Source organism: Heterodontus francisci, chromosome 8 (genome assembly GCF_036365525.1).
Source record: "Heterodontus francisci isolate sHetFra1 chromosome 8, sHetFra1.hap1, whole genome shotgun sequence".
In the NCBI taxonomy this organism is placed as follows: Eukaryota; Metazoa; Chordata; class Chondrichthyes; order Heterodontiformes; family Heterodontidae; genus Heterodontus; species Heterodontus francisci.
Genome location: NC_090378.1, coordinates 2,053,417 through 2,076,912, shown reverse-complemented (window position 1 = coordinate 2,076,912; position 23,496 = coordinate 2,053,417). Strand labels below are relative to the sequence as shown.

The window sequence follows — 23,496 nt, the reverse complement described above, 5'->3', positions numbered from 1 at the left end:
CTCTAACTGGCAGGGACATAGTTTACAATTGGTTTAAAAATAGTTGTGTGTGAACACGTGGAAGTTAAGAGAAAGATTCACCTGAAGGAGGAGGTGATACTTCAGGACTCTCTGCATTGGCACAACAAGAAGATCCCTCAGTGTGAATTTTCCATTGTTGGCTCTCTTCGCACATTCCTAAACAACAACAACTTGCATTTATATTGTGCCGTTAACACAGTAAAAGGTCTCAAGGCTTTCACAACCGCGTGATCTGACAATATTTGACAGCAAGTCACATAAGGAGATATGAGGACAGGTGACAAGAGGTATATTTTAAAGAGCATCTTAAAGGAAGAGAGAGACACAGAGAGGCAGAGAGGTTTAAGGAGGGAATTCCAGAGTTTCGGGCCCAGGCAGCTGAAGGCACGGCTGCCAATGGTGGAGCAATTAAAATCAGGGATGCTCAAGAGGCCAGAATTCGAGGAACATTGAGATCCTGAAGGGTTTGCACGAGGGGGAAAGGTAGGGCAACTGAAGCCAGAGCTCCCTGGATAATGAAAGAGAGACAGACAGAAAGTAAGATGGTGCAGAAAAAGGGGACACATGACAGATGTCAGGTGGATATTACAAATGAGAACCAGGCTGAATATAGAAAGATCAGAGGGGAAGTGAGAAAAAGAAATGAGAGAAGCAAAGAGAGAGTATGAGAAGAGACTGCCAGCTAACATAAAAGGGAATCCAGAAGTCTTCTTTAAGCATATAAATAGTAAAGGAGAGGTAAGAGGAGGAGTGGGGCTGATTAAGGACCTAAGGGAGATTTGCACATGAAGACAGAGGGCATGGCTGAGGTACTAATTTTTTTTATTCATTCATGGGATGTGGGTGTCACTGGCTGGGCCATCCTTAATTGCCCTTGAGAAGGTGGTGGTGAGCTGCCTTCTTGAACCATTGCCGTCCATGTGGGATAGGGACACCCACAGTGCTGTTACGAATAACTAAATAACATATGAATATATGAATTCGGAGCAGGAGTAGGCCACTCTGCCCCTCAAGCCTGCACTGCCATTCAACAAGATCATGGGTGATCTGATTGTAACCTCAACCCCTCATTCCCCCCTACCCCTGATAACTTTTCACCCCCTTGCTTTTCAAGAATCTATCTACCTCTGCCTTAAAAATATTCAAAGACTCTGCTTCCACTGCCTTTTGAGGAAGAGAATTCCAAAGACTCACCACCCTCTGAGAAAATATTTCTCCTCATCTCTGTCTTAAATGGACGACCCCTTATTTTTATACAATGACCCCCTAGATCTAGATTCTCCAACAAGGGGAAACATCCTTTCCACATCCACCCTGTCAAGACCCCTCAGGATCTGATATGTTTCAATCAAGTTGCCTCTTACTCTTCTAAATTCCAGTGGATACAAGCCTAGCCTGTCCAATCTTTCCTCATAAGACAGCCCGTCCATTCCAGATATTAGTCTAGTAAACCTTCTCTGAACTGCTTCCAACGCATTTACATCCTTCCTTAAATAAGGAGACCAATACTGTACACAGTACTCCAGATGTGGTCTCACCAATGCCCTGTATAGCTGAAGCATAACCTCCCTACTTTTGTATTCAATTCCACTCGCAATAAACAATAACATTCTATTAGCTTTCCTAATTACGTGCTGTGCCTACATACTAACCTTTTGTGATTCATGCACTAGGACACCCAGATCCCTCTGCATCTCAGAGCTCTGCAATCTCTCACCATTTAGATAATATGCTTCTTTTTTATTCTTCCTGCCAAAGTGGACAATTTCACACTTTCCCACATTATTCTCCATTTGCCAGATCTTTGCCCACTCACTTAATCTATCTATATCCCTTTGTAGCCCCTTATGTCCTCTTCACAACTTACTTCCCTACCTATCTTTGTGTCATCAGCAATGAATACTTTGCATCTGTCTTTACCAAGGAAGAAGATGCTGTTGAAGTCATAGTGAAAGAGGAGGTAGTTGAGATACTGGAAAGGCTAAAAATTGATAAAGAGCAGGTATTAGAGGTTGGCTGTACTTAAGGTTGATAAGTCACCAGGACCGGATCAGATTCATCTGTGGATACTGAGGGAAATAAGGGTGGATATTGCAGAGGCATTGTCCATAATCTTCCAATCCTCCTTCAATACAGGGGTGGTGCCAGAGGATTGGAGAATTGCAAATGTTATACCCTTGTTCAAAAAGGCTGTAAGGATAAACCCAGCAACTACAAGCCATTCAGTCTAACCTCAGTGGTGGGGAAACTTTTAGAAATGATAATCCAGGACAAAATTAATGGTCACTTGGACAACTGCAGATTAATTAAGGAAAGACAGCACAGATTTGTTAAGAGCAATAAAAACAAGAAATGCTGGAATCACTCAGCAGGTCTGGCAGCATCTGTGGAAAGAGAAGCAGAGTTAATGTTTCGGGTCAGTGACCCTTCTTCGGAACTGACAAATATTAGAAAAGTCACAGGTTATAAGCAAGTGAGGTGGGGGTGCGGCAAGAGGTAACAAAGGAGGTCTAGATTGGACCAGGCCACATAGCTGACCAAAAGGTCACGGAGCAAAGGCAAACAATATGTTAATGGTGTGTTGAAAGACAAAGCATTAGTACAGATTAGGTGTTCATACACTGAATATTGAACAGCAGCAAGTGCAAACCTGAAAAAAAACAACCTGAAAAAAACAGTGAGTAAGCAAACTGAACAAACTAAGATGAAATGAAATAAATGCAAAAAAAAGATTGTAAAAAATGTAAAAAAGAATGTAAAAAGAAAGAAAAAAAAAATCACTAAAAATGTAAGTAAAATGGGGGGCTGTCATGCTCTGAAATTATTGAACTCAATGCTCAGTCCGGCAGGCTGTAGTGTGCCTAATCGGTAGATGAGATGCTGTTCCTCGAGCTTGCGTTGATGTTCACTGGAACACTGCAGCAATCCCAGGATAGAGATGTGAGCATGAGAGCAGGGGGGAGTGTTGAAATGGCAAGCAACCGGAAGCTCAGGGTCCTGCTTGCGGACTGAGCGGAGGTGTTCCGCAAAGCGGTCACCCAGTCTGTGTTTTGTCTCCCCAATGCAGAGGAGACCACATTGTGAGCAGCGAATACAGTATAGTACATTGAAAGAAGTACAAGTAAATCTCTGCTTCACCTGAAAGGAGTGTTTGGGGCCTGGGATAGTGAGGAGAGAGGAGGTAAATGGGCCGGTATTACACCTCCTGCGATTGCAGGGGAAGGTGCCATGGGAAGGGGACGAGGTGGTGGGGGTAATGGAGGAGTGGACCAGGGTGTCGCGGAGGGAACGATCCCTTCGGAATGCAGACAGGGGAAGGGAGGGGAAGATGCGACTGGTAGTGGCAGCACACTGGAGGAGGCGGAAATGGCGGAGGATGATCCTTTGGATATGGAGGCTGATGGGGTGGAAAGTGAGGACAAGGGGAACCCTGTCACGGTTCTGGGAGGGAGGGGAAGGGGTGAGGGTAGAGGTGCGGGGAATGGGTCGGACACGGTTGAGGGCCCTGTCAACCACAGTGGGGGGGAATCCTCGGTTGAGGAAAAAGGAGGTCATATCAGAAGCACCGTCATGGAAGGTAGCATCATCAGAGCAGATGCGTCGGAGACGGAGAAACTGGGAGAATGGAATGGAGTCCTTACAGGAGGTAGGGTGTGAAGAGGTGTAGTCGAGGTAGCTGTGGGAGTCGGTGGGCTTATAATGGATATTGGTAGACAACCTATCCCCAGAGATGGAGACAGAGAAGTCGAGGAAGGGAAGGAAAGTGTCAGAGAGCAAATTGTGTTAAGAACAAATTGTGTTTAACTAACCTGATTGAGTTTTTTGATGAAGAAACAGAGAGGGTCGAAGGTTGACAAAAGAACCAACGGCAACATGAGGAAGAATTTTTTTCATGCAGTGAGTGATTAGGATCTGGAATGCACTGTCTGAGAGTGTGGTGGAGGCAGGTTCAGTGAGTGTTAGGATCTGGAATGCACTGTCTGAGAGTGTCGTGGAGGCAGGTTCAGTGAGTGTTTAGGATCTGGAATGCACTGTCTGAGACTGTGGTGGAGGCAGGTTCAGTGAGTGTTTAGGATCTGGAATGCACTGTCTGAGAGTGTGGTGGAGGCAGGTTCAGTGAGTGTTTAGGATGTGGAATGCACTGTCTGAGAGTGTGGTGGAGGCAGGTTCAGTGAGTGTTTAGGATCTGGAATGCACTGTCTGAGAGTGTGGTGGAGGCAGGTTCAATCAAGACTTTCAAAGGAAAATTAGATAATGAAAGGAAAAAAACTTGCAGGGCTGGGGAGAAAAGGCTGGGGGTGGGACTAACTTTGTTGTTGTTACAGAAAGATGGCATGAAGACGATGGGCCGAATGGCCTTGTCTTGTGCTGTTGTTATTTGAAATCATTTTGTGATTCTGTGATTGTAGGGCTGGAGGAGATTACAGAGATGGGGAGGGGCAAGGCAATGGAGGGATTTGAAAAGAAGGATGAGAATTTTAAAATTGCTGACTGAAAGAAAATAGGAATGTGGGAATATAGGAGCAGGAGTAGGCCATTCAGCCCATCGAGCCTGCTCTGCCATTCAATATGATCATGACTGATCATCCACTTCAATGCTTTTTTCCCCACACTATTCCCATATCTCCTTATGCCATTGGCATTTAGAAATCTGTCAATCTCTGCTTTAAACATACTCAATGACTGAGCTTCCACAGCCGTCTGGGGTAGAGAATTCCAAAGATTCACAACCCTCTGAGTAAAGAAAGTTCTCCTTGTCTCTATCCTAAGTGGCTTCCCCCTTATTCTGAAATTGTGTCCCCTGGTTCTAGACTCTCCAACCAGGGGAAACATTTTACCTGCATCTACCCTGTCTATCCCTTTAAGTATTTTGTAGGTTTCAATGAGATCACCTCTCATTCTTCAAAACTCTGGAGAATACAGGCCCAGTTTCCCCAAATGATAAACAGACAGTGACAGGAAGAGACAGAGCGTATAAATCTAAGAGTAAATCAACAGATAATGTTAGAGGTTACAAAAATAATAGAAGGACAAAACTAAAGGCTCTGTATCTGAATGCACGCAGCATTTGAAGCAAAACAGATGAACTCATAGTGCAAATAGAAATAAATAAGTACGATCTGATAGCCATTACAGAGACATGGCTGAAGGATGACATAGATTGGGACCTGAATATTGAAGGGTACATGGCATTGAGGAAGGACAGGAAGCTAGGAAAAGGTGGAGGGGTGGCTCTGTTAATTAATGATGGTATTAGCACAATAGAGAGGGATGACCTAAGTTCAGGAGACCAGGATGTAGAAGCAGTTTGGGTAGAGATGAGAAATCATAAAGGCAAGAAGTCACTAATGGAGTGGTGTACAGGCCACCTAGCATTAACCACACTGTAGGATGGGGTGTAAAGGAAGAAATAATGGCAGCTTGTCAGAAAGGTACAGCGATAATTATGGGGGATTTTAAACTACATACAGACTGGAAAAATCAAATGGGCAGAGGCAGCCGAGATGAGGAGTGTATCAAATGTTGTTGGGATAATTTCTTGCAACAATATGTTCTGGAGCCAGAGAGCAGGCAATACTAGACCTGGTATTGTGCAACGAGACAGGATTAATTAATGACCTCATAGATAAGGCGCCCCTAGGTAGCAGCGATCATAATATGATTGAATTTTACATTCAGTTTGAGGGAGAGAAGAGTGGGTCCAAGACTAGTATTTTAAACTTAAATAAAGGCAATTATGAGGGCATGAAAGCAGAACTAGCTGAAGCGAACTGGCAAATCAGGTTCAGGGATAGGTCAATAGAGATGCAGTGGCAGACATTCAAGGGGATATTTCAGAATACACAGAATAGATACATTTCAACGAGAGAAAAATTCCAAGGAAGGGATCTGCTCTCCATGGTTAACCAAAACAGTTAAAGATAGTATCAAACTTAAAGAAAAAGCCTATAATTGTGCAAAGATGGGAGGCAGGTCAGAAGATTGGGCAGAATATTAAAAAAAACAGCAAAGAATGATTAAAAGATTGATAAGGAAGGTAAAATTACAGTATGAGCAAAAGCTCGCTAGAAATATAATGACAGATAGTAAGAATTTCTATAGATATTTTAAAAAGTTAGCAAAGTGAGCATGGTCCAATAGAAAGTGAATCTGGGGAATTAATAATGGAGAATCCTAAGGCTTTTTATACATATATAAAGAGCAAGAGGGTACCCAGGGAAAGGGTTGGCCCACTCAAGGACAGAGAAGGGAATCTATGTGTGGAGCCAGAGGAAATGGGCGAGGTACTAAATGAGTACTTTGCATCAGTATTCACACAAGAGAAGGACTTGGTGGATGATGAGTCTAGGGAAGGGAGTGTAGATAGTCTGGGTCATGTCGTTATCAAAAAGGAGGTGGTGTTGGGTGTTTGGCAAAGCATTAAGGTAGATAAGTCCCAAGGGCCTGATGGAATCTACCCCAGAATACTGAGGAAGGCAAGGGAAGAATTTGCTGGGGCCTTGACAGAAATCTTTGTATCCTCATTGGCTACAGGAGAGATCCCAGAGGACTGGAGAATAGCCAATGTTGTTCCTTTAAGGAGGGTAGCAAGAATAATCCAGGAAATTATAGGCCGGTGAGCCTTACGTCAGGATTCTTCGGGACAGGATTTACTCCCATTTGGAAACAAACAAACTTATTAGCGAGAGACAGCATGGTTTTGTGAAGGGGAGGTCGTGTCTCACTAATTTGATTGAGTTTTTTGAGGAAGTGACGAAGATGATTGATGAAGGAAGGGCAGTGGATGTTATCTATATGGACTTCAGTAAAGCCTTTGACAAGGTCCCTCATGGCAGACTGGTGCAAAAGGTGAAGTCACACGGGATCAGAGGTGAGCTGGCAAGATGGATACAGAACTGGCTCGGTCATAGAAGACAGAGGGTAGCAGTGGAAGGGTGCTTTTCTGAATGGAGGGCTGAGACTAGTGGTGTTCCGCAGGGATCAGTGCTGGGACCTTTGCTGTTTGTAGTATATATAAATGATTTGGAGGAAAATGTAGCTGGTCAGATTAGTAAGTTTGCGGACAACACAAAGGTTAGTAGAGTTGCGGATAGTGATGAGGATTGTCAGAGCATACGGCTGGATATAGATCGGTTGGAGACTTGGGCGGAGAAATGGCAGATGGAGTTTAATCTGGACAAATGTGAGTTAATGTATTTTGGATGGTCTAATGCAGGTGGGAAGTATACAGTAAATGGCAGAACCCTTCGGAGTATTGACAGGCAGAGAGATCTGGGCGTACAGGTCCACAGGTCACTGAAAGTGGCAACGCATGTGGATAAGGTAGTCAAGAAGGCATACGGCATGCTTGCCTTCATCGGTCGGGGCACAGAGTATAAAAATTGGCAAGTCATGTTGCAGCTGTACAGAACTTTAGTTAGGCAGCATTTAGAATATTGCGTGCAATTCTGGTCGCCACACTACCAAAAGGACGTGGAGGCTTTGGAGAGGGTACAGAAGAGGTTTACCAGGATGTTGCCTGGTCTGGAGGGCATTAGCTATGAGGAGAGGTTGGATAAACTTGGATTGTTTTCACTGGAACGACGGAGGTGGAGGGGCGACATGATAGAGGTTTACAAAGTTATAAGCGGCATGGACAGAGTGGATAGTCAGAAGCTTTTTCCCAGGGTGGAAGAGTCAGTTACTAGGGGACATAGGTTTAAGGTGCGAGGGGCAAAGTTTAGAGGGGATGTGCGAGGCAGGTTCTTTACACAGAGGGTGCTGAGTGCCTGGAACTTGCTGCCAGGGGAGGTGGTGGAAGCAGGTACGAGAGCGACGTTTAAGAAGCATCTTGACAAATATATGAATAGGATGGGAATAGAGGGATATGGTCCCCGGAGGTGCAGAAGGTTTTAGTTTAGACAGGCATCAAGATCGGCGCAGGCTTGGAGGGCCGAATGGCCTGTTCCTGTGCTGTACTGTTCTTTGTTCTTTGTAATAAGGAGATGGCAGATGAATTGAACAGATATTTTGCATCGGTCTTCACTATTAATTATACAAGTAACATCCCAGTATTAGCTGTAAGTCAGGAAATGGAAAGGAGGGAGGAACTCAAGAAAATTACAATCACCAGGGAAGAGGTACTGAACAAACTGTTAGAGCTGCGGGCTGACAAGTCCCTGGGTCCTGATGGACTTCATCCTAGGGTGTTAAAAGAAGTGGCTAGTGAGATAGTTGATGCGTTAGTTTTAATTTTCCAAAATTCCCTAGATTCAGGGACGGTTTCATTAGATTGGAAAATATTGAATGTAACTCCTTTATTCAAAAAGGGAGGGAGACAGAAAGCAGGAAACTACAGGCCAGTTAGCTTAATATCTGTCTCACAAAAAATATTCGAAGCTATTATTAAAGACATTATAGCAGGGCATTTCGAAAAATTCAAAGTAATCAGGCAGAGTCAACATGGTTTTGTGAAAGGGAAATCATGTTTAACCAATTGATTGGAGTTCTTTGAGGGAGTTACATGTGCTGTGGATAAAGGGGAACCAGTGGATGTATTGTACTTAGATTACCAGAAGGCATTTGAAAAGGTGCCAATCAAAGGTTATTGCAGAAAATGAAAGCTCATGGTGTAAGTGGTAACATATTGGCATGGATAGAAGACTGGCTAGCTAACAGGAAACAGAGAGTATGCATAAATGATCAATGCAAGTTCGAGGAACAGCACCTCATTTACCGATTAGGCACACTACAGCCTACCAGACTGAACATTGAGTTCAATAATTTCAGAGCATGTGGGGCCCCCCTTTTACTTTTATCTTTAGTTATTTTTTCTTTATTCTTTTTTTTGTGTTTATTTTATTTTAGTTTGTTCAGTTTGTTTCTACTGTGTCTACCCACTTTTTTTTCATGTTTGTGCTTGTGACTGTTCAGTCCATTAACACCTATCTGTACTAATGCTTTATCTTTCAGCACACCATTAACATATTGTTTGCCTTTGCTCCATGACCTACTGGTCAGCTATTCTGTGACCTTGTCCTATCAATACCTTCTCTTTTGTTATCTCTTGCCTCACCCCCGCTTTACTAGCTTAAAATCTTTTCTATTTCTTATATCTGTCAGTTTTGATGAAGGGTCACTGACCTGAGACATTAACTCTGCTTCTCTCTCCACAGATGCTGCCAGACCTGCTGAGTTTTTCCAGCGCTTTCTGTTTTTATTTCAGATTTCCAGCTTCCGCAGTATTTTGTTTTTATATGTCGGTATAAATGGGTAATTTTCTGGTTGGCAAGATCTAACGGGTGGTGTGCCACAGGGCTCTGTGTTGGGGCCTCAACATTTTACAATTTATATAAATGCCTTAGATGAAAGGACCGAAGGTATGGTTGCTAAATTTGCTGATGGCACAAAGATAGGCAGGAAAATAATTTGTGAAGAGGACATAAGGGGCTACAAAGGGACATAGATATGTTATGTAAGTGGGCAAAGACATGGCAAATGGAGTATAATGTGGGAAAGTGTGAAATTGTCCACTTTGGCATGAAGAATAAAAAAGCATATTATCTAAATGGTGATAGATTGCAGAGCTCTGAGATGCAGAGGGATCTGGGTGTCCCAGTGCATGAATCACAAAAGGTTAGTATGCAGGTACAGCACATAATTAAGAAAGCTAATAGAATGTTATCGTTTATTGTGAGGGGAATTGAATACAAAAGTAGGGAGGTTATGCTTCAGCTATACAGGGTATTGGTGAGACCACATCTGGAGTACTGTGTACAGTACTGGTCTCCTTATTTAAGGAAAGATGTCAATGCTTTGGAGGCAGTACAGAGAAGGTTTACTAAACTAATACCTGGAATGGGCGGGCTGTCTTGTGAGGAAAGATTGGACAGACTAGGCTTGTATCCACTGGAATTTAGAAGAGTAAGAGGTGACTTGATCGAAACATATAAGATTCTGAGGAGTCTTGACAGGGTGGATGTGGAAAGGATGTTTCCCCTTGTGGGAGAAACTTGAACTAGGGGTCACTATTTAAAAATAAGGGGTCGTCCATTTAAGACAGAGATGAGGAGAAATATTTTCTCTCAGAGGGTCGTGAGTCTTTGGAATTCTCTTCCTCAAAAGGCAGTGGAAGCAGAGTCTTTGAATATTTTTAAGGCAGAGGTAGATAGATTCTTAATAAGGAAGGGGGTGAAAGGTTATCAGGGGTAGGTGGAAATGTGGAGTAATCAGTTCAGCCATGAACTTATTGAAAGGAGAAGCAGGCTCAAGGGGCCGAGTGGCCTACTCCTGCTCCTAATTCGTATGTTCGTAATCTCTCTTCATAGGACAGACCCGCCATCCTGGGAAAAAGTCTGGTGAACCTTCGTTGCACTCCCTCTGACCTCTAATCTGTGTGGAGTCGGAGGACATGGGGAGGTTTTGAATGATTATTTTTCATCTATGTTCACTATGGAGAAGGACGATATAGGTGCAGTAATCAGGGAGGGGGATTGTGATATACTTGAACAAATTAGCATTGAAAAGGAGGAAGTATTAGCTGTTTTAGTGGGCTTAAAAGTGGATAATTTCCCAGGCCCAGATGAGGCAAGGGAGGAGATAGCAGGGGCTCTGACACAAATTTTCAAATCCTCTCTGGCCACAGCAGAAGTACCAGAGGACTGGAGGACAGCAAATGTGAGACCATTATTCAAGAAGGGTAGCAGGGATAAACCAGGTAATTACAGGCCAGTGAGTCTAACATCAGTGGTTGGGAAAATAGCAGATTAATCTCCACTTGGAGAGGCAGGGATTAATCAGGGATAGTCAGCATGGCTTTGTCAGGGGGAGAACAAATTTGATTGAATTTTTCGAGGAGGTAACTAGATGTGTAGATGAGGGTAGATCACTGAAGACAGCAGCACAGGTAGATAAGGTGGTTAGGAAGGCATATGGGATACTTGCCTTTATTAGCCGAGGCATAGAATATAAGAGCAGGGAGGTTATGTTGGAGCTGTATAAAACACTAGTTAGGCCACATCTGGAGTACTGTGTACAGTTCTGGTCACCACACTATAGGAAGGATGTGATTGCACTGGAGAGGGTGCAGAGGAGATTCACCAGGATGTTGCCTGGGCTGGAACATTTCAGTTATGAAGAGAGACTAGATTGGCTGGGGTTGTTTTCCTTAGAGCAGAGAAGGCTGAGGGGCATCCTGATTGAGGTATACAAAATTATGAGGGGCATTGCTCGGATAGATAGGAAGAAACTTTTTCCCTTAGCGGAGAGGTCAATAACTAGGGGGCATAGATTTAAGGTAAGGGGCAGGAGGTTTAGAGGGGAGTTGAGGAGAAATTTTTTCACCCAGAGGGTGGTTGGAATCTGGAAGACACTGCCTGACAAGGTGGTAGAGGCAGGAACCCTCACGACATTCAAGAAGTATTTAGATGAACACTTGAAATGCCGTAACATACAAGGCTACGGGCCAAGTGCGGGGAAATGGGATTAGTTAGGACGGGTGCTTGATGGTTAGCACAGGCGCGTTGGGCCGAAGGGCCTGTTTCTGTGCTGTAAAACTCTATGACTCTATGGGAATAATATCCTTCCTAAGGTAAGGGGACCTAAACTGCCTCGTACTCCAGGTGCGGTCTAACCAAGATTCTATACAATTGAAGCAAGACTTCACTACTCCTGTACTCAAATCTTCTTGTGATAAAGGCTAACATATCATTAGCCTTCTTAATTGCTTGCTGCACTTGCATGTTAGCTTTCAGTGACTTATTAACGAGGACACCCAGATCCCTTTGTATATCTATACTTTCTAATCTCTTACCATTTAAGAAATACTCTGCACATCTATTCCTCCTATCAAAATGGATAATCTCACATTTTTCCACATTATATTCCATCTGCCACATTCTTACCCAATCACTAAGTCTGTCCAAATCCCCTTGAAGCCACTTTGCATCTTCCTTACAGCTTACATTCCCACCTAATTTTGTGCCATCTGCGAACTTGGAAATATTACATTTGGTCCTCCCATCCAAATCATTGATATATATTATGAACAGCTGGGGCCCAAGTACTGATGCTTGTGATACCCCACTAGTCACAGCCTGCCAACGCGAGAATGATCCATTAATTCCTACTCTGTTTCCTGCCTGTTAACCAATCCTTAATCCACACCAGTATATTACCTCCTATCCCATGTGATTTAATTTTGCTGACCAACCTCCTGTGGGGAACTTTATCAAAAGCCTTCTGAAAATTCAAGTATACCACGTCCACCAGCTCCCCTTTATCAATTCTGTTAGTAACATCATCAAAAAACTCCAACAGGTTCGTCAAACATGATTTCCCATTCATAAATCCATGTTGACTCTGCCCTATCAGATCATTATTATCCAAGTGTTCATTTATCACATCCTTTAGAATAGATTCTAACATTTTCCCTACTACTGATGGAAGGCTAACAGGTCTGTAATTCCGTGTTTACTCTCTCTCTCTCCTTTCGGAAATAGTGGGGTGCCATTTGCTACCTTCCAATCTGCAGGAACCTTTTTACTAATACTAATTTCCTTCAATTCCTCATTGTCCCTAATCCCTTGGATCTCTAATTCTGGGAGATTTCTTGTATCTTCCTCAGTGAAGACAGACACAGAGTAATCATTTAGCTTCTCTGCCATTTCTCTGTTCCCCATGACAAATTCTCCTGACTCTGCCAGTAATGGACCCACATTTGTCTTAGCCAAACGTTTCCTTTTTACATACCTGTAGAAGTTTTTACAGTCCGTTTTTATATTTTTTGCAAGTTTACATTCATATTCTATTCTCTCTTTCTTTATCAGTTTCTTGGTCCACCTTTACTGTATTCTAAAATCCCCCCTATCCTCAGGGTTACTACTATTTCTGGCAACTTTATAGGCCTTTTCTTTTAATCTTATTCAATCCTTAACTTCCTTTGTTAGCCTCGGCTGACAGCCTTAACTTTTAGGGTTTCTGTGCTTTAAAGGAATGTATAGTTGCTGTAAACTATGTAATATTTCTTTAAAGACTATCCACTGCCTATGTACTGTCATAACTTTTAATGTATTTTCCCAATCCACCTCAGCCAATTTGTCCCTCATACCTTCATAATTTGCTTTGTTCAAATTTAACACCCTGGCTCCAGATTGAACTACTTCACTTTCAAACATAATGTAAAATTCTATCATAATATGGTCACTCATCCCTAGAGGTTCTTTTACAACAAAATTATGAATTAGCCCTTTCTCATTACAGAGTACAAAATCTACAATAGCCTGTTCTCTAGTCAGTTCCTCAACATACTGCTCTAGAAAACCATCCCAAACACACTCCAGAAACTCGTCCTCCCCAGCATTAGTGCTCACTGTTACATTAGTTTCTAAATTCACTTGAAAACGCCCTTCAAAACACTCCTACAGGGGATGCAGAGATCAAGTGGGCCCACATCAGAGACGCCATCTATGACTCAGCAAGACCACCTTTGGCAAACGTGTGAAGCGGAATGCAGACTGGTTTCAATCTCACTTTGAAGAGCTGGAACCTATCACAGCCGCTAAGCGCATTGCACTGTTGAACTACAAGAAAGCCCCCAGCGAGTTAACACCCGTAGCACTTAAAGCAGCCAGAAGCGCTGCACAAAGAACAGCCAGACGCTGTGCAAATGACCACTGGCAACACCTATGCAGTCATATTCAGCTGGCCTCTGACACCGGAAACATCAGAGCGATGTATGATGGCATTAAGAGAGCTCTTGGACCAACCATCAAGAAGATCACCCCCACAAGTCTAAATCAGGGGACATAATCACTGACCAACTCAAGCAAATGGACCGCTGGGTTGAGCACTACCTAGAACTGTACTCCAGGAAAAATGCTGTCACTGAGACTGCCCTCAATGAAGCCCAGCCTCTACCAGTCATAGATGAGCTGGACGAACAGCCAACAAAATCGGAACGCCGTGATGCCATTGATTCTCTAGCCAGTGGAAATGACCCTGGACAGGACGGCATTACCCCTGAAATAATCAAGAGTGCCAAGCCTGCTATACTTTCAGCACTGTACGAACTGCTGTGCCTGTGCTGGGATGAGGGAGCAGTACCACAGGACATGCGCGATGCCAATATCATCACCCTCTATAAGAACAAGGGTGACCGCGGTGACTGCAACAACTACCGTGGAATCTCACTGCTCAGCATAGTGGGGAAAGTCTTCGCTTGAGTCGTTTTAAACAGACTGCAGAAGCTAGCTGAGCGTGTCTACCCTGAGGCACAGTGTGGCTATCGAGCAGAGAGATCCACCATTGACATGCTGTTCTCCCTTCGTCAGATACAGGAGAAATGCCACGAACAACAGTTGCCCCTCTACACTGCTTTCATTGATCTCACCAAAGCCTTTGACCTAGTCAGCAGCAGCTTTTTCGGGAGCAGAGAGTGCGAGCGCGTGAGCAGCTGGGAAGGTCAGTTTAAAGTAAATTTAATTTCCTTTTGTTTTCGGCGGAGACCAGGGGGCTGCTGGGTAAGTAAAACCCGATATATTTGGGCCATTTCTGAACCCGAGACACTACACCTGTAGTGTCTCCCACCCGCCCTCCTCCTCTAACCAAAAAAAAGGACTCGGTGGTGTGTAGATAAGGTAAGGCTTTTTCTATTTCTCTTTTTTTTTATCGTGTGATTGGCAAAAAACTTTTCGTTCCTTTTTCATTTAACTAAGTTTAAGCTTAAGATTAAAAATGGCAGGAGATGTCAGACCCGTGACATGCTCCTCTTGCTCAATGTGGGAGCTCAGGGACATGGCTGATGTCCCTGACTCCTTCACGTGCAGGAAGTGTGTCCAGCTGCAGCTCTTGTTAGACCGCATGACGGCTCTGGAGCTGCGGATGGACTCACTTTGGAGCATCCGCGATGCTGAGGAGGTCGTGGATAGCACATTTAGTGAATTGGTCACACCGCAGATTAGGATTGCTGAGGGAGAAAGGGAATGGGTGACCAAAAGGCAGAGAAAGAGCAGGAAGGCAGCGCAGGTGTCCCCTGCGGTCATCTCCCTCCACAACAGGTATACCGATTTGGATACTGTTGAGGGAGATGGCTCACCAGGGGAAGGCAGCAGAAGCCAGGTTCATGGCACCGTGGCTGGCTCTGCTGTTCACAAGGGCGGGAAAAAGAGTGGAAGGGCTATAGTCATAGGGGGTTCAACTGTAAGGGGAGTAGACAGGCGGCTCTGTGGTCGAAAACGAGACTCCCAAATGGTATGTTGCCTCCCAGGTGCACGGGTCAGGGATGTCTCAGATCGGCTGCAGAACATTCTGAAGGGGGAGGGTGAACAGCCAGTTGTCGTTGTGCACATAGGCACCAATGATATAGGTAAAAAACGGGATGAGGTCCTACAAGCACAGTTTAGGGAGTTAGGAGCCAAGTTAAAAAGTAGGACCTCAGAGGTAGTAATCTCAGGATTGCTACCAGTGCCATGTGATAGTCAGAGTAGAAATGAAAGAATAGTCAGGATGAATGCGTGGCTTGAGAGATGGTGCAGGAGGGAGGGGTTCAGATTTTTGGGACATTGGGACCGGTTCTGGGGGAGGTGGGACTATTACAAATTGGACGGTCTACACCTGGGCCGGACTGGAACCAATGTCCTTGGGGGTGCTTTTGCTAACGCTGTTGGGGAGGGTTTAAACTAATGTGGCAGGGGGATGGGAACCAAATGAGGTCAGTGGAGAGTAAGGATGTAGTAACTAAAGCCTGTAAGGAACTAGATAATGAAGTCAGCGTGACTAAGGGAAAGAGTAGGCAGGGAACAGATGATGAATATAAAGGGACTGGTGGTCTGAGGTGTATTTGTTTTAATGCAAGAAGTGTAGTAGGTAAAGCAGATGAACTTAGGGCTTGGATTAGTACCTGGGAGTATGATGTTATTGCTATTACTGAGACTTGGTTGAGGGAAGGGCATGATTGGCAACTAAATATCCCAGGATACCGATGCTTCAGGCGGGATAGAGAGGGAGGTAAAAGGGGTGGAGGAGTTGCATTACTGGTCAAAGAGGATATCACAGCTGTGCTGAAGGAGGGCACTATGGAGGACTCGAGCAGTGAGGCAATATGGGTAGAACTCAGAAATAGGAAGGGTGCGGTAACAATGTTGGGGCTGTACTACAGGCCTCCCAACAGCGAGCGTGAGATAGAGGTACAAATATGTAAACAGATTATGGAAAGATGTAGGAGCAACAGGGTGGTGGTGATAGGAGATTTTAATTTTCCCAACATTGACTGGGATTCACTTAATGTTAGAGGTCTAGATGGAGCAGAATTTGTAAGGAGCATCCAGGAGGGTTTTCTAGAGCAGGATGTAAATAGTCCAACTCGGGAAGGGGCCATACTGGACCTGGTGTTGGGGAATGAGCCCGGCCAGGTGGTTGACGTTTCAGTAGGGGACTACTTTGGGAATAGTGATCACAATTCCGTAAGTTTTAGAATACTCATGGACAAAGACGAGAGTGGTCCTAAAGGAAGGGTGCTAAATTGGGGGAAGGCCAACTATACCAAAATTCGGCAGGAGCTGGGGAATGTAGATTGGGAGCAGCTGTTTGAAGGTAAATCCACTTTTGATATGTGGGAGGCTTTTAAAGAGAGGTTGATTAGCGTGCAGGAGAGACATGTTCCTGTGAAAATGAGGGATAGAAATGGCAAGATTAGGGAACCATGGATGACAGGTGAAATTGTGAGACTAGCTAAGAGGAAAAAGGAAGCACACATAAGGTCTAGGCGGCTGAAGAAAGACGAAGCTTTGAAAGAATATCGGGATTGTAGGCGCAATCTGAAACGAGGAATTAAGAGGGCTAAAAGGGGTCATGAAATATCTTTAGCAAACAGGGTTAAGGAAAATCCCAAAGCCTTTTATTCATATATAAGGAGCAAGAGGGTAACTAGAGAAAGGATTGGCCCACTCAAGGACAAAGGAGGAAAGTTATGCGTGGAGTCAGAGAAAATGGGTGAGATTCTAAACGAGTACTTTGCATCGGTATTCAACGAGGAGAGGGACATGACGGATGTTGAGGTTAGGGACAGATGTTTGATTACTCTAGGTCAAGTCGGCATAAGGAGGGAGGAAGTGTTGTGTATTCTAAAAGGCATTAAGGTGGACAAGTCCCCAGGTCCGGATGGGATCTATCCCAGGTTACTGTGGGAAGCGAGAGAGGAAATAGTTGGGGCCTTAACAGATATCTTTGCAACATCCTTAAACACGGGTGAGGTCCCGGAGGACTGGAGAATTGCTAATGTTGTCCCCTTGCTTAAGAAGGGTAGCAGGGAAAATCCAGGTAATTATAGACCGGTGAGCCTGACGTCAGTGGTAGGGAAGCTGCTGGAGAAGATAATGAGGGATAGGATCTATTCCCATTTGGAAGAAAATGGGCTTATCAGTGATAGGCAACATGGTTTTGTGCAGGGAAGGTCATGTCTTACCAACTTAATAGAATTCTTTGAGGAAGTGACAAAGTTGATTGATGAGGGAAGGGCTGTAGATGTCATATCCATGGACTTCAGTAAGGCGTTTGATAAGGTTCCCCATGGTAGGCTGATGGAGAAAGTGAAGTCGCATGGGGTCCAGGGTGTACTAGCTAGATGGATAAAGAACTGGCTGGGCAACAGGAGACAGAGAGTAGCAGTGGAAGGGAGTTTCTCAAAATGGAGACGTGTGACCAGTGGTGTTCCACAGGGATCCGTGCTGGGACCACTGTTGTTTGTGATATACATTAATGATTTGGAGGAAAGTATAGGTGGTCTGATTAGCAAGTTTGCAGACGACACTAAGATTGGTGGAGTAGCAGATACTGAAGGGGACTGTCAGAGAATACAGCAGAATATAGATAGACTGGAGAGTTGGGCAGAGAAATGGCAGATGGAGTTCAATCAGGGCAAATGCGAGGTGATGCATTTTGGAAGATCCAATTCAAGAGTGAACTATACAGTAAATGGAAAAGTCCTGGGGAAAATTGATGTACAGAGAGATTTGGGTGTTCAGGTCCATTGTTCCCGGAAGGTGGCAACGCAGGTCAATAGAGTGGTCAAGAAGGCATACGGCATGCTTTCCTTCATCAGATGGGGTATTGAGTACAAGAGTTGGCAGGTCATGTTACAGTTGTATAGGACTTTGGTTCGGCCACATTTGGAATACTGCGTGCAGTTCTGGTCGCCACATTACCAAAAGGATGTGGATGCTTTGGAGAGGGTGCAGAGGAGGTTCACCAGGATGTTGCCTGGTATGGAGGGCGCTAGCTATGAAGAGAGGTTGAGTAGATTAGGATTATTTTCATTAGAAAGACGGAGGTTGAGGGGGGACCTGATTGAGGTGTACAAAATCATGAGAGGTATAGACAGGGTGGATAGCAAGAAGCTTTTTCCCAGAGTGGGGGATTCAATTACAAGGGGACACGAGTTCAAAGTGAAAGGGGAAAAGTTTAGGGGGGATATGCGTGGAAAGTTCTTTACGCAGAGGGTGGTGGGTGCATGGAACGCATTACCAGCGGAGGTGGTAGACGCGGGCACGATAGCGTCTTTAAGATGTATCTAGACAGATACATGAATGGGCAGGAAGTAAAGAGATACAGACCCTTAGAAAATAGGCGACAGGTTTAGATAGAGGATCTGGATCGGCGTAGGCTTGGAGGGCCGAAGGGCCTGTTCCTGTGCTGTAATTTTCTTTGTTCTTTGTCTCTTCAGACTACTAGAAAAGATCGGATGTCCACCAAAGCTACTAAGTATCATCACCTCATTCCATGACAATATGAAAGGCACAATTCAACATGGTGGCTCCTCATCAGACCCCTTTTCTATCCTGAATGGCGTGAAACAGGGCTGTGTTCTCACACCTACACTGTTTGGGATCTTCTTCTCCCTGCTGCTCTCACATGTGTTCAAGTCTTCAGAAGAAGGAATTTTCCTCCACACAAGGTCAGGTGGCAGGTTGTTCAACCTTGCCCGTCTAAGAGCGAAGACCAAAGTACGGAAAGTCCTCATCAGGGAACTCCTCTTTGCTGACGATGCTGCATTAACATCTCACACTGAAGAGTGTCTGCAGAGACTCATCGACAGGTTTGCGGCTGCCTGCAATGTATTTGGCATAACCATCAGCCTCAAGAAAACAAACATCATGGGACAGGACGTCAGAAATGCTCCATCCATCGATATCGGAGACTACGCTCTGGAAGTGGTTCAAGAGTTTACCTACCTAGGCTCAACTATCACCAGTAACCTGTCTCTCGATGCAGAAATCAACAAGCGCATGGGAAAGGCATCCGCTGCTATGTCCAGACTGGCCAAGAGAGTGTGGGAAAATGGCGCACTGACACGGAACACAAAAGTCCGGGTGTATGAAGTCTGTGTCCTCAGTACCTTGTTCTATGGCAGCGAGGCCTGGACAATGTATGTCAGCCAAGAGCGACGTCTCAACTCATTCCATCTTCGCTGCCTCCGGAGAATCCTTGGCATCAGGTGGCAGGACCGTATCTCCAACACAGAAGTCCTCGAGGCGGCCAACATCCCCAGCTTGTACACCCGACTGAGCCAGCGGCGCCTGAGATGGCTTGGCCATGTGAGCCGCATGGAAGATGGCAGGATCCCCAAAGACACATTGTACAGCGAGCTCGCCACTGGTATCAGACCCACCGGCCGTCCATGTCTCCGCTTTAAAGACATCTGTAAAGGCGACATGAAGTCCTGTGACATTGACCACAAGTTGTGGGAGTCAGTTGCCAGTGATCGCCAGAGCTGCGGACAGCCATAAAGGCGGGGCTAAAGAGTGGCAACTCGAAGAGACTTAGCAGTTGGCAGGAAAAAAGACAGAAGCGCAAGGGGAGAGCCAACTGTGCAACCAATTTTATCGGCAGCGCCTGTGGAAGAGTCTGTCACTCTAGAATTGGCCTTTCGTGCCACTCCAGGCGCTTCTTCACAAACTATTGACCACCTCTAGGCGCTTAGCCATTGTCTCTCGAGACAAGGAGGACAAAGAGAAGGTTTACCCAGTCTATCTGCAGATTGAAGTCACCCATAATTACTGTATTACCTATGCTACATGCTTCTCTCATCTCCTGATTAATGCCAATACCACTACTGTTTGGTGGCCTCGAAACAACTCCGACCAATGTTTGCTGCCCCTTGCTGTTTCTTAGCTCCACCTAAAGAGATTCCACATTTTGTTCTTCTGATCTGAGATCCTCTCTTACTAATGTACTGATCCCATCCCTTATTGTCAGCACAACACCACCTCCTTTTCCTGTCCTTCCTATATGTTGAATATCCTTGAATATTCAGCTCCCAGTCTTGGTCGCCCTGTGGCCACGTTTCTGTTATGTCAATTAGATCAAACCCATTTACCTCTAGTTGTGCCTTGAAATCATCTCCCTTGTTGTGAAAGCTGTGTGCATTCAGGTCGAGTGCCCTTAACCTTGTCTTCTTGACATTATTCTGCATTCTAAACCTAGTTGATGCTCGCCTTTGTTTCGCCTGCCTTCTAATGTCACTTGCTACTTTTCTACCTCCTGTTACTAGCTTTACTTCATTCCAATTTGAGCTACCCCTCAGGTTCTCAACCCCCTGACATGCTAGTTTAAACCCTCCCCAACAGCACTAGCAAATCTCCCTGCGAGGATATTAGTTCTGGTCCTGTTCAGGTGTAGCCCGTCCATCTTGTACAGTCCCACCTGCCCCAGAACCGGTCCCAATGCCTCAAAAATCTGATGCCCTCCCTCCTACATCAATTCTCCAGCCAAGTGTTCAATCGATCAGTCCTCTCTTCCTATGCACTGGGAGTAATCCTGATATTACTGCTTTGGAGGTCCTGCTTTTTAATTTCCTTCCTAACTCCCTGAAATCTACTTTCAGGACCTCATCCCTCTTCCTATCTGTTTCATTGGTACCAATTTGGACCACGACCTCTGGCTGTTCACCCTCCCCCAGAAGGATGTCCAGCAGACACTGCATGACATCCTTGACCCTGGCACCAGGGAAGAAACACACCATCCTGGAGTCACATTTACTGCTGCAGAAATGCCTGTCTGATCCCTTGACGATCGAATCCTTTATCACTGTGCAGGCTTGCAAGCACAGGGGTGATGGATAAACAGAGTTAGGATATGGGCACCAAGATTTCAGATGAGTTGAAGTTTATGGAGGGTGGGACATAGGAACAGGAATAGGCCATTCATCCTCTCGAGCCAGATCCACCATTCAATTAGATCATGGCTGATCCGTGGGATATTATTGTCCAGATTGTGAAATCACACATTGAGGTATTAATGTGAAAATCTTGAATTCATTCATAGTTTGAATAAATAAATTTAGAAGTGTGGAATGGTCATATTATCACAGCAATACTTTATCCCTAAACAGCAGTAACTTAAAATTAGTAAGCGAGAGTGAATGATTAATTACCTCCAGCTTCAGCCGTAGATCGTGTCTTGATTTACTGATCTCGTCCAAACACTTGATTGCACTCTCCACCTGACTGCAATAGTCACCATAAATCAGCAACCTACAGAGAGAAAGAGGGAGTGAGTGAGAGGGGAGAGAGAGCGGGAAGCGAAGAGAGGGGGGAAGAGAGAGAGGGGGGGGGAAGAGAGAGAGAGGGAGAGGGTGGGAGGGAGGGAGAGAGAGTGGGAGGGAGAGAGAGTGGGTGGGAGGGTGGGAGAGTGGGAGGGAGAGAGAGTGGGTAGTAGGGTGGGAGGGGGAGAGAGTGGGAGGGAGAGAGGGGGGGAAGAGAGAGGGGGGGAAGAGAGGGGGGGGAAGAGAGGGGGGGGAAGAGAGAGGGGGGAAGAGAGAGGGGGGGAAGAGAGAGGGGGGGGAAGAGAGAGGGGGGGGAAGAGAGAGGGGGGGGAAGAGAGAGGGGGGGGAAGAGAGAGGGGGGGGAAGAGAGAGAGGGAGAGGGTGGGAGGGAGAGAGAATGGGAGGGAGAGAGAGTGGGTGGGAGAGTGGGAGGGAGAGAGAGTGGGTAGGAGGGAGAGAGAGTGGGAGGGAGAGAGGGGGGGAAGAGAGAGGGGGGGAAGAGAGAGGGGGGGAAGAGAGAGGGGGGGAAGAGAGAGAGGGAGAGGGTGGGAGGGAGAGAGAGTGGGAGGGTGGGAGGGAGAGAGAGTGGGTGGGAGGGTGGGAGAGTGAGTGGGTGGGAGGGAGAGAGAGTGGGAGGGAGAGAGAGTGGGAGGGTGGGAGGGGGAGAAAGCGAATCAGCAACCTGCATAAAGAGCAAGAAGGATTTGATTGAAGTTGAAAAAGACCAAAGGAGCGATTATGTTACTTGATGTAATTTGCAGGGAAGGAGACCGAGGAGCAGATTATCAAAGAAGTTACTGAGAGGTGCAAGGGACTATAGAGCAGTGATATTGAGAGACTCCAACCTCCCAGTATTGAATGGGACAGTGATTGTGTTGAGGACAGAGAAGGAGAGGAGTTTCTGAAGTGCGTTCAATTGAATTTCCTTGATCAGTTTGTTTCCAGTGTAATGAGGAAGGAGACATTGCTGGATGTAGTTCTGGGGTTTGAAATGGGTCAAGTGGAGAATTGAGAGAGTTTCTCAGGAACAGTGATCAGAGTATTGTAAGGTTTAGATTAATTATGCAGAAAGACAAGGAGCAATCTAGAATAAAAAACATTTGTCTGGAGGAGGGTTAATTTCAATGAGGTGAGAACAGATCTGACCCACGTAAACGGAAATCAAAGTTTGGTCATCAAAAATACAATGGAACAATGTGTTGCCTTTAAATAGGAGAAAGCTCGGGTGCAGTCGAGGTACATTCCCATGAGGAGGAAAGGTTGGACAAACGCTTCCTGGATGATGAAAGGGAGAGAGAGAAAGGTGAAGCAGGAAAAGGGTGTGTATGACAGTTGAGAGGTTGATAATACAAGGGAGGAACCAGGTTAGATATACAATGTTCAGAGGGGAAGTGAATAAAGAAATACGAGGGATAAAGAGAGAGTATGAGAATAGACTGGTGGCCAACGTAAAAGGGAATCCAAAGGTCTTCTACAGGCATGTTAACAGGAAAAGGGTTGTCTGAGGAGTGGTGGGGCCTATTAGAGACCAAAATTGAGACATGTTGCTGGGTGGAGCCAGAGGGCACGGCTGAGGTACTGAATCAGTATTAGATCAGTGTTTAGCAAGGAAGAGGATTTAGCTAAAGCTACAGTGAATGAGGATGTTTCCAGGATACTAGATGGGCTAAAAATTGATAAAGAGGAGGTATTAGAAAGGCTGGCTGTACTTAAAGTTGATAAGTCACCAGGACCAGATCACATGCATCCAAGGATACAGAGGGAGTATGGGAGAAAATTACTGAGGCAATGGTCATAATCATCCAATCCTCGTTAGACACAGGGGTGGTGCCAGAGGACGGGAGAATTACAATCGTTACACCCTTGTACAAAAACTGTAAGGATGAGCCCAGCTACTACAGGCCAGTTAGCTTAACCTAGGTGATGGGAAAACTTTTACAAATGATAATTCAGGACAA

At 45.2% G+C, this 23,496-nt stretch overlaps 1 protein-coding gene across 2 annotated transcripts in view; it reads right to left on the bottom strand.

Moving 5' to 3' along the window:
* LOC137372614 (guanine nucleotide exchange factor VAV3-like) overlaps positions 1 to 23,496 on the bottom strand; it is a 350,921-nt gene that overhangs the window by 120,937 nt on the left and 206,488 nt on the right. For both annotated transcript variants that reach the window (XR_010975463.1, XM_068036548.1), the window contains exons 9-10: positions 21,428 to 21,527; positions 82 to 177 (exon numbers count right to left, since the gene is read on the bottom strand). Coding sequence is in view for 1 of the 2 variants with exons in the window: in XM_068036548.1 (XP_067892649.1) it covers positions 82 to 177; positions 21,428 to 21,527 (196 nt within the window). In the remaining variant the exon portion in view is untranslated. The remainder of the gene's footprint in view (positions 1 to 81; positions 178 to 21,427; positions 21,528 to 23,496) is intronic.